Genomic DNA, 11,707 nt, shown 5'->3' with positions numbered 1-11,707 from the left:
AACAATGCGTACTGAGAAACAAGCTTCAGAAGTTCGTATTTTAGTCCCTGTTTTGGAAGATCCGTGCCTGGGGCGGAGCTTTTCCCATTCCTACTGTTAATTTTTAGCCAGCTATACGCTTTTTTTAAACAAGGGGAAAACTTGAAAAACGCTGCCGAAGAAATGACTTTGTCGTACGCTTTTACTGGGTGTCAACTTAAGAATTTTAAGAACAGCCTTCTCAGTTACTAATTCATTAATTTACTTGCTTAATCCCGTGTTCTTTCGTCATTTCTGCAATCAGGACTACCTCTTTTGTTTGAAAGCTGAAGGTGAGAGCCAGGAATCAAATGTTCGCAGGTGAATCAGTCAAATCACACCGATTTACTTTGCCCGTTACAGTAACTACTACATTCTGACGTAAATGCTTTGGAAATCGCACTAAGAAGCTTAATCCAGTGGGTGGAAGTCTTGCCAACTGTTCACTTAGAAGGCAACTCAATATTTTAATGATGTAGGCAGTGGACTACGAATATGGTGTTATGACCCGGAGTAAGCACGTCAAAAGTGAAACCTACCTGCCCTTGCTGCTGCACGAGGGAGCTTCCAGAGTTCACAGAATCCGCTGAAAAGTGAATTTAGATGATTTTTATTCCAAATTAACTTATGAATGATGATCAAAATTAATCATCTCAATCGGGTTACGAGAATTATCTGTTCGGGCTGTACTGTTGACCAGGTACAACACTGTGTCTGCATACGTGAATCAACTTCGCCTGATGTAGACACTAGTATAACATCAGATATGCGTTCGTGAGATGAAGATAGAATTCCAGCTAATTTTACGGCCACTCAAACGCAGCGTGTAGAATAAATAGAACTTATCATAGACTGATAGGATTAGGGGTCTATAGATGACCACTGTCCAAAAAATCAACCCATAGTTTTCATGGGGACATCGCATTGTACACACATTGAGCAGTATCCTTTGAAGTGCCTCTACGATCATGGTAGTGAGTGAACTTTCAACAAATGGCTTCAATTGGTATATAATGATACTTAATTTGAAAGTAATTTTGGGAAACATGGTAAAACAACTACTAATGAAGGAGCGGACAGGCTTCCGTCGAGCTTTGGTCGGACATAAGATGATCTTTAAGAAAAAATGCAGTATCTTGAATGTTGGCTATCGTGAACTTCGAGGTAACCTGTCGGTAACAGTCGGCTGAAAAGCCCTACAAAAGATATTTTCAGTCAAGTCTCACACCAAAGCCAGCTCATTCTGCAAATGATGGGGGTCGTAAATAGTATGGATCGTGTTCACCACATCAAGAGTGGCTTTAAACCAGAGATGCGCTAACTGGAACAATGATCCGCTACATTTGCTTCGTCTTCTTCCTCGTGAATTAGTTAGATCTACCCATTCCAGTTAAACGGGGTTGGAAAAAACCCGACTTCAAATATCGCCATAATCGATATACGTCGGTACGGAATTCCTCCATGTTTGTTCCCAAAGCATCGACAGTTGTTTTGTGCAAGTACCCGAATTTCGAACCCCAGCAATGGTGCGGTACCATGCCCACTAGGGCTAAACACGGTCTCAGTCTTTGTCACATGAAAAAGAATATAGCGATCGGGTCTAAAATGTACGATTGGAGTTTAGACCAATAATATATCAATTTCAACCAAATGATACTAAAACCCTTCCTTGGTTGTGACGCCGCCAAGACGAATCCTAGGCCCAGCTGTCTTACTCCGAATTACCATCCAGACATGGTTGCTGTGCTACATCATTGCCCCTGGAAGGCCTTTCCAGTCAAATAAGGAATTGTTGATCTGTGATCAAGAATTTTTTGCTTGGGGAGGGTCATTTAAATTCGGAAGGGGTGACCTGTCATTCCGTACCCCTGGTGCATGGCGTCATCCGGACAATAATGATAAGACCCCATCTGTGTATTGTCATCTAATGAGGATTTCTAAGTGCCATTGATTTATTTTACCCAAGGAGATGGGTTAAGAGCTTGCCAGAATAACTGTTCTGATAGTTTGTAGGATAGAGCATCTGGTCAGACGTTGTGAAAACATCTTGAGTCGGTTCAGTGTGGCCAGGTCGCGTGGGATAGCTCTTAAATACTCCGGACCCTCAAGATTACATGCATCGCTGGAGTGCGAAGAATAAAGACCTACTTCTGTGCGCTCAAATGGGGATAGGCATCCAGTTCTGGTCATTTTACAGCACACTTCAGAGTTTCAACCTCTAAACTTAGAGCAAAACACAGGTGACCGATAACTTTTTCATGAAAAAGGCAACTTTTCTAAACCTTGTAAAGAAATGGGGCCAGTGAGAGAGTGAGGATGATCAAAGCCATGAAAATTTCCCCCGTTTCAAATGGGATAAATTCAGTGAATCCTGTATGAAAAATATGGTACGAACAAGTGCCTCATTACCGATAGAAACTCACCATACTGGGTCGTTTCTTCAACCGTAGCTTCCCCCGCATATTGTTGAATTCCGTTGGTCATCATTCCGTGGTCGTTATGTTGCAGTGCATAATTCGATAGGCTCAAACGAACTGCATGTCCTGGTGACTGTGCCAGGGATGATGGATATGCCTGAATGGCTGATTTTGGATAAGGTAGTTTAATGTGGTCAAGCACGTTTGGCTTATGTAATGACATGTCTAAACTCCCAGTCAAACCACTGCCTCTGACTAGTTTTTCGCCTAAGATCGCAGTTGCAGGACCTTGCACACCCTTAAATCGAGAACGCCTAGCATCTTCAAAGCAAAACGGTCCGTCTAATCCCAGATGTAGATGCTTATCCAATCCGTTGTCGGGTTTCTGATCTCGATCGCCTGCATTGTTCGTTACACAGTTTGTGGATTTGCTGGCGTCGTGCGCACAAGCGGGATTCAGCGACGCACTGGATGCTCGAATTTGTCTATCCGTAGCCATAGGGCTGGCTACCGAGGCGACCGGTAGTCTCCCATTCGATGAAGAATGGGTGAACGGATTATCATTAGCCCGGCGATCAATAAACCCACCTAGGGCTGTGGAGGGTCTAGGCCTAGATGATATGTTACCGGTTTGCGGTGTTTCAGCATCATTCGAACGACGTTCTTCCAGGGTTGCCGATGGCTGATGTTCTGAAGTTGTTCGAGGACGCAAAAGCAGGTTCGTCGTGCGCACAAGCGGGATTCAGCGACGCACTGGATGCTCGAATTTGTCTACCCGTAGCCATAATTGGGGCTACCGAGGCGACCGGTAGTCTCCCATTCGACGAAGAATGGGTGAACGGATTATCATTAGCCCGGCGATCAATAAACCCACCTAGGGCTGTGGAAGGTCTAGGCCTAGATGATATGTCACCGGTTTGCGGTGTTTCGGCATCATTTGAACGACGTTCTTCCAGGGTTGCTGATGGCTGATGTTCTGACGTTGTTCGAGGACGCAAAAGTAGGTTTGGGGTTGGACGCTTTTTAAGAGTGCCAGGATCTACCAAAGAGTTCCCAAATGGAACGAGAAGTTCCAGTGCGGCGTACTCACTCTCGACATCCGAGAAACAATATTTCTCATCCCAGAAGTTACTTTTGTCGTTTGCATCTAGAGTTAGCTTGGATAAAGAAGACAGGAGCTGTTCCGGATCTGAACAGTCGGAGCCTAAGCAGAGTAAGCCAACCTTGCTGCTATCTTCATGTGCTTTGTTCTCCCTCAAACATGGGTGCTTCGCAGTTGATGGATTTTCCAAGCTATCCGAAGAAGGTACAGACGGGCTAGTAAGTGATGCGCTGTTGGTCAGTTTGGGCTCTGCGTCTCCTGTGGAATAATGCTGTACCAAAGTCTCTGTGCTGCATATGGGTTTCATCAAGGCAGCCATTGAATTCAGATCGCTACCGAAAAAAAAATAATCCGGAAAAAGGCATAAATCCAGCAATCTCAACTGAGAACAGTGCACTTATTAGGACGCCTTCTTGAACAAAATAGCGATTCTGTCACTAATGTCGGGGACCAAGCGCATGGAAATGTTCAGAATTACCAGATTGTTGATCCACCCTCACCGAGTGTCATAATCCCTGTGCATTGCAACATCTTATTAATTGGCTTTTCGCAACAAAGTAGGCCTACGAATTGCTCACCGCACAGCTCAAGCTTATAAAGGGGACAGTGCGAATGCTATTAAGGAATAGTGGTGAGAACAACGCATACTAATGAACGGCAAATCGCAGAAGAGCTGGAAGGATCGTTGGTAACTCCAAACAGTGGGGCTTTTTATCACACTGTTTCTAAAATCTCCTGGAAAGGGGAATATTGTGATGAGTTTTTCAGCGATTTCTTATCTGAACCCGTTGACAGGAGGTAGTTCGAGATAAATTCAACAAATAGTGCGAGAATACAAATAAACGGTTCTTACCAAGGAGATGGGTTAAGAGCTTGCCAGAATAACTATTCTGATAGTTTGTAGGATAGAGCATCTGGTCAGACGTTGTGAGAACATCTTGAGTCGGTTCAATGTGGCCAGGTCGCGTGGGATAGCTCTTAAATACTCTGGACCCTCAAGATTACATGCATCGCTGGAGTGCGAAGAATAAAGACCTACTTCTGTGCGCTCAAATGGGGATAGGCATCCAGTTCTGGTCATTTTACAGCACACTTCAGAGTTTCAACCTCTAAACTTAGAGCAAAACACAGGTGACCGATAACTTTTTCATGAAAAAGGCAACTTTTCTAAACCTTGTAAAGAAATGGGGCCAGTGAGAGAGTGAGGATGATCAAAGCCATGAAAATTTCCCCCGTTTCAAATGGGATAAATTCAGTGAATCCTGCACGAAAAATATGGTACGAACAAGTGCCTCATTACCGATAGAAACTCACCATACTGGGTCGTTTCTCCAACCGTAGCTTCCCCCGCACATTGTTGAATTCCGTTGGTCATCATTCCGTGGTCGTTATGTTGCAGTGCATAATTCGATAGGCTCAAACGAACTGCATGTCCTGGTGACTGTGCCAGGGATGATGGATATGCCTGAATGGCTGATTTTGGATAAGGTAGTTTAATGTGGTCAAGCACGTTTGGCTTATGTAATGACATGTCTAAACTCCCAGTCAAACCACTGCCTCTGACTAGTTTTTCGCCTAAGATCGCAGTTGCAGGACCTTGCACACCCTTAAATCGAGAACGCCTAGCATCTTCAAAGCAAAACGGTCCGTCTAATCCCAGATGTAGATGCTTATCCAATCCGTTGTCGGGTTTCTGATCTCGATCGCCTGCATTGTTCGTTACACAGTTTGTGGATTTGCTGGCGTCGTGCGCACAAGCGGGATTCAGCGACGCACTGGATGCTCGAATTTGTCTATCCGTAGCCATAATTGGGGCTACCGAGGCGACCGGTAGTCTCCCATTCGATGAAGAATGGGTGAACGGATTATCATTAGCCCGGCGATCAATAAACCCACCTAGGGCTGTGGAGGGTCTAGGCCTAGATGATATGTTACCGGTTTGCGGTGTTTCAGCATCATTCGAACGACGTTCTTCCAGGGTTGCCGATGGCTGATGTTCTGAAGTTGTTCGAGGACGCAAAAGCAGGTTCGGGGTTGGACGCTTTTTAAGAGTGCCAGGATCTACCAAAGAGTTCCCAAATGGAACGAGAAGTTCCAGTGCGGCGTACTCACTCTCGACATCCGAGAAACAATATTTCTCATCCCAGAAGTTACTTTTGTCGTTTGCATCTAGAGTTAGCTTGGATAAAGAAGACAGGAGCTGTTCCGGATCTGAACAGTCGGAGCCTAAGCAGAGTAAGCCAACCTTGCTGCTATCTTCATGTGCTTTGTTCTCCCTCAAACATGGGTGCTTCGCAGTTGATGGATTTTCCAAGCTATCCGAAGAAGGTACAGACGGGCTAGTAAGTGATGCGCTGTTGGTCAGTTTGGGCTCTGCGTCTCCTGTGGAATAATGCTGTACCAAAGTCTCTGTGCTGCATATGGGTTTCATCAAGGCAGCCATTGAATTCAGATCGCTACCGAAAAAAAAATAATCCGGAAAAAGGCATAAATCCAGCAATCTCAACTGAGAACAGTGCACTTATTAGGACGCCTTCTTGAACAAAATAGCGATTCTGTCACTAATGTCGGGGACCAAGCGCATGGAAATGTTCAGAATTACCAGATTGTTGATCCACCCTCACCGAGTGTCATAATCCCTGTGCATTGCAACATCTTATTAATTGGCTTTTCGCAACAAAGTAGGCCTACGAATTGCTCACCGCACAGCTCAAGCTTATAAAGGGGACAGTGCGAATGCTATTAAGGAATAGTGGTCAGAACAACGCATACTAATGAACGGCAAATCGCAGAAGAGCTGGAAGGATCGTTGGTAACTCCAAACAGTGGGGCTTTTTATCACACTGTTTCTAAAATCTCCTGGAAAGGGGAATATTGTGATGAGTTTTTCAGCGATTTCTTATCTGAACCCGTTGACAGGAGGTAGTTCGAGATAAATTCAACAAATAGTGCGAGAATACAAATAAACGGTTCTTAATCTTCGAGAAATACACTCGTTTGCAAATCAATTTGGTTTTCAAGAGTAACCTAACTGAATGTCTCGATATGATATTTTTCTTTATGAAAATATACTGTAATTTCTGGAAACATAAGGCTGCAGCACATTCAGTTGCGGAATATCATAAACGAGAGATTCAGTTGAGTCACTCGTGAAAACCAAATTGATTTGCAAATGAGTGTACTTCTCGAAAACAGTCCTATTTGGGTTCAAGTAGAACATACAGTTGACGGAAACTTGGGGACTGCGCCTACCTGAAGATCGGCGAAACCGGTCGTGGGCTGTCGAAGAGTTTTCAGCAACCTTGTGAATAGTTTCCTTTATGAAAAGAAGTTCTTAGTCTTGCTGTAAAAGGTGTTTTTATTCTAAATTAGGAGAGGTCACCAGCTGCAAGTATATTCCTCTGAAAAGGCTACTTTGTCCATAATGGCACTGCGTAACAGAAATCAAATTATATTCCAACTTCCAAAGTTGAACAAGACAGTATGTGAATTTTGTCGTTGAGTGAACCCGCGAGATTGGTAGATAAAATAAAAGCAGAAAAGAAAACCAATCATATGAGACATCTAGCGCTTTCTGGAGGTTGTTCCCTTGTTGCTACCAGAAGGCCTCGAAATTATCGTGAGATTTCACGTTTCCTGACATAGTCACACATTCATCAGGGTCTATGAACTGATTTTCTAATTACTGGGTCATACTTTTGAAACAAGCTGCATGAGTTTGAAGGAAATGACCGTAACTCGGTGAGGTTATGGTTTCTCTGTAAAAGTGAAGATAATCGACGGTCATTTCACATGATGTAAACACCCTTACGAGTCTCATATTTGAGACCATGGTTCTGTTTTCAGGTGAGGTGAAGGGACTAACTGTAACAACTTTTCGCTGCGTAGTTGCCATGCCACGAGGGCTGAACTACTGCCAGGTTGCTCAAACCTAGACAGGACCAGTCGAATTGCCGGAGTTGGGTTCCAGTCAGGGACCTTCTGACCGGTAAGTTTGCACTTTAAGTATAAATCTATCTCAAGCTAAGTTGTTCATGTGTTAGAGGGTGTACCAAGTGAGCATAAAAGGCATATGGCCTTCTTATTTCACTCAGAGAAGACGGTGGCCGGTATCTTCCACTAACGTTGGGTACCACTTATTTTCAGTGTTCGCGCCTGGAGAATGAAAATCAGCAAACGACAGAATCCATGTAGTCTATTATACTTGCCTGGTCTGTTGTTTCCAGTTGACGTCGTCTTCCGCATTTTCTGGAAGGGTAGGATTCCACTGAGATAGTTTATTTATCGAACTGTATACCAGTGATGTGTGAAGTGGTATATCAGTCGCCGGGGATTCACGTAAACTCAGCTGGAACGTGGAAGTATGCAGTCTGCAGTTTGGAGCGGATTCATCCCAGTTTGGCTCTTCGCGTTCACCAGAACGAGCTGTTGACCCACTTTCGACGGACACATTCATTTCTGTCGAGGTCCCTGAAACAGGGCACTGTGGCTTGTTGTAATTTTGACAGGCTAACTGTTTAGTGGGAGTGTGTGTGTTCACAGTGAATGCACACGCATTTCCTTGTGTTGTCAAAGTGTGCGGCCTAGTAGGGGAAGTCATCGTGGGAGGCTTTACATCTAGCGGGCGTTGATCGGCCTCGGAATATACCGTATAAAGTCGGTTACCGTGATGTGTATTCTTTGGCTCATCTCTACTTTTGACCAAACTGTACAGTTCTCGCGCTCGTTGGCGGCTAATCTGCTTTGATTTTTCACCTATTTGACCATAAGGACTGTGTGCTGGTAAGGACGTTGGTGAGGTTGGTGTTCGAGGCTGACAGCGTTGTTCAGGCAAGCGGAACTGGCTGCCAATGATTATGGCCGGCTCGGTGGACTTGGCCCTAAAACAACTTTGCCTTTCAGTATGCTTGGATATGGTTGTTTCAGCGACAGCTTTCGGCAAGTTTGGTCGGTTTGCTGGGCATTCTTGAAGAGAGACGCCAAGTTCTCTTGCTAAGGTGTTAGGCTGTGTTGGCACTTCCATGGGTGAGGTGCACACGCTGTCTTTAGAGTAGGACGAGGACGAAATACCGCTATCAAAGTATGTTTTCTCATCGGCTGTAGACAGACTGGAGTTGGCGGAGTTAGAGCTAGTCAAAGTGGCTAGCTTGGTAGAGGATGGTGTAGCTGAATCAGTATTGAAGTGCGTCTGTACCAAACTACTAATCTCATCCATGCTTGTTTGTTTCGGTGGTAGTCTTGATACGGGTAAGGAGGTTGAACGAGGAGTGAAGAGAGACGGGATTCCAGCGGGCATATGGTCCAAGTAATTTGGGTGTCTCAAGCTTCTTGTGGGAGTTTTCAGATCCGCACGTGTTGAGGGGCATTGGTATACAGACTGTGATGCGTAGCATGAGTTGGGTGGGTGGTTTTGCATTGGCGAGGGAATCTGGCTGCAGGTCAAAATTGGTGGGCTTGTGGTCTTCCCAATCAGACATCCAGATGACGTTTGATTAGGAGTAACTGGTCCATGGGGTGCATATTGCAACAAGACTGGACTAGAACGTTGAGGTGTGGTAGATTGACTGTTTGGAGCAAATGGACTGATTGGTTGAGAATAGTGAGGCATAGTACGTGGCTCGCTATTTCTGCTGCCAAAAATACTTTGTCGTCCTGGACCACTCTGATGATTACCCTGAGATTTCTTGAGATTCTCACGCAAGGAATACTGAGTTTGGTTCTTTACTGAATCATTATGATCGCTTGCGCACGAAGTTACTTCAGACCGATTTCGGACTCTATGAATTTCGTTTCCAGGGGGCTTACTAACATAATCCGTGATAGTAGTAGTCTTGCGCTGTTTCAATTTACTGTGTTCCTGAATCACAGAGTCTGCAGAGGCTTCACGATATCCTGTGGGCGTTTTTGATCGCTTCTTTAGAGTGTGTTTGGATTTTCCAGACGACTCTTTAGTGTTTGTCAGGGGGGGTTTCGGAGCATTTGAATGCTTTATACTGGAACCACTTGCAAAGTCTGTTTGCGAATCACCAGCGTGAGGCTGCTGCTTAAAATGTTGTAACATCTGGGGTGGCATATTGACCAACGTGGGAGTGGTTTCACTGCGCCCGGCAGTTGATCCTTTCATGGATACACACTGAGTGCCTGTAGGGAACTGTTGTGCACACTTGGACTGTGCAGCCAGAAACAGGTCTGACTGAGGCATTTGGGATGGATGGGAGGTGAGTCCAAATGTAGGTGTAGGGGCACGCAGAGTGCCACTGTGTACCCTGCGATTGGAAAGCTGAACGGATGAAGAGTTTGGCAGAAATGTTGACTGCGATTCGACTTTTGATTGGGTTGTCCAGTTGGAACACTGAGATTGGAAGACTGAGCACGGAGATCGATGACTTAGCGAACTAGCACGTCGACATAAAGGTGGCGGGACGGAATTCGGATAAGAACCGCAGTTCATTCCAGTGGTCATTATTTGTCCAGACAGACCTGAGTTTCCATATAGATATGTGGGTGAAACCATCGGGTATTCTGTTGGAAATAAATCGGGAAAATATATTTAAACTGTGGAAATTGTGTAGCAGATCAATGCAAAATAGCTGAAGAATTTGTTCTCCCAAACCTCCCTGAAGATTTTCCTAAGTAGAGGAAACTACTCACAAGGTTGCTGAAAACTCTTCGACAGCCCACGAGCGGTTTCGCCCTTCTTGGGGCTCATCAGGTAGGCGCAGTCTCCGAGTTTCCGTCAACCTTAAAAAGACTTGAGAGAAGCGAAGCTTGTGTCGGTTCTAATTATTTCAAAAGGATGGCGAAAATACAACAACTCGAACGCTTATGATTACGAAGCGAAATTTCAAAGTTCAGCCTCGGCTCTGTCGGTAAATCAGATAAGGATAATACGAAGTCATTGTTCAAAACTGTCTACGTCAAACAGAAGGAACTTTACTGGGTGCATATGCACAAATCTTTCCAAAATGTCTAGTTACTTGTAAGGTAAAGGGAGCTTGCACAAGGTACTAGCCTTCAAAGAATGCACTCTTCCACAGTACTGTGTGAATGAAGCACTAGTGTATAATTGACATCGAAAAGAAGCTTGACTCAGTGGATTGATTCTCCTTCCGCCTTAAATCTCTACCAACCTCGCAACCTGGTCATTTGGCCTGAAGAAGCCTTTGTATCAAGAGGGGAACGTTGCTCAGCAATAAATCTGCCAATTGTCACCAAACTTTTCCTAAGACGAAGATCCTATCTTTATCACGCACTGACAAAAAATACTTAGAATATGCTATCGACTCACCAAAATGGTTCATTTTATGTGATGATGTTGTCACGGTTTAAAACGGGCATGGAGACCGAAAGTACGTTCCGTTTCAGAAAAGCTTCGCAAACAGGCTGTAGTTTTTAACTGAACAACATTACACTTTTGACACAAACTTCATCAGGCCAAGTGAGCAGGCCACCAAGCTGGCCGGGTTTCAGGGTAGAACCAATCAGTAGGACCCTGTCAGACTGGCACACTAAATCAGTGATAAATGTCAGCTAAAGGGTCTTGTAGACACAGTCCCTGCTTCTGTTTACCGGGAGGCGATCATTCAATTGCACCAGTGCAGGGCGCAGAGTCCTGCCCTTCTGAAAAGCTACTCCAGTGTCCCTAGTTTATATGGAATAACAAGCATCCCAATCCACTCCTTGTTGGGTTTGCCACCGGTACCAACATCCTTCGCAACTGACGCTTAATAAAATTAGCTAGATATCAGCTACTATGAAGTCTGTTTTTTATTTCAGTTCTGGCTACTGTCCGATCAGATTCTTCCGTGTACAGAACCCTTACATGCCTAAACATTGATGAGGTAGTACTAGAGAATACAGACTTCGGATGGGCAGACGAGTAGTTCAAAACTACCCCAGTGTCAATTGGCTTCTCGTACACTGTGGTCTTTGGTTTTCCCCTGTCATGCAGTCTAAGGAGGCCAGCGCACACAAAGTAGACTCTAGCTCCATACTAAATTTAATGTAAAGAATCAGGTCATTCAGATAGTTGTAAAGCGCACTGAAATTGCCTCGTTTCATCACGACGTAAGTGTCCTCTACACACACATCTTGAGTGGGTACGATAATCCGACCAAAGCTTTCTTTTCAAAATCTCCCATACAAATATTTGATAAAACCGGGGATAGTT

General features: G+C 44.6%; 1 protein-coding gene across 1 annotated transcript in view; it reads right to left on the bottom strand.

The window, feature by feature from the left end:
• T265_14984 (hypothetical protein) overlaps positions 1-5,993 on the bottom strand; it is a gene marked incomplete at both ends in the record, with an annotated part of 54,597 nt that extends 48,604 nt beyond the window's left edge. The window contains 4 exons of the mRNA XM_009176080.1: positions 558-604; positions 2,442-3,125; positions 3,190-3,869; positions 4,857-5,993. Coding sequence (XP_009174344.1) covers positions 558-604; positions 2,442-3,125; positions 3,190-3,869; positions 4,857-5,980 — 2,535 coding nt within the window. The remainder of the gene's footprint in view (positions 1-557; positions 605-2,441; positions 3,126-3,189; positions 3,870-4,856) is intronic.
• Between the last annotated feature and the right edge of the window lie 5,714 nt (positions 5,994-11,707).

The sequence above is a fragment of the Opisthorchis viverrini genome (assembly GCF_000715545.1).
Source record: "Opisthorchis viverrini unplaced genomic scaffold opera_v5_312, whole genome shotgun sequence".
Lineage (NCBI taxonomy): Eukaryota > Metazoa > Platyhelminthes > Trematoda > Opisthorchiida > Opisthorchiidae > Opisthorchis > Opisthorchis viverrini.
The sequence above is the reverse complement of the archived record's forward strand: the minus strand, read 5'-3'. Positions and strand labels throughout refer to the sequence as shown.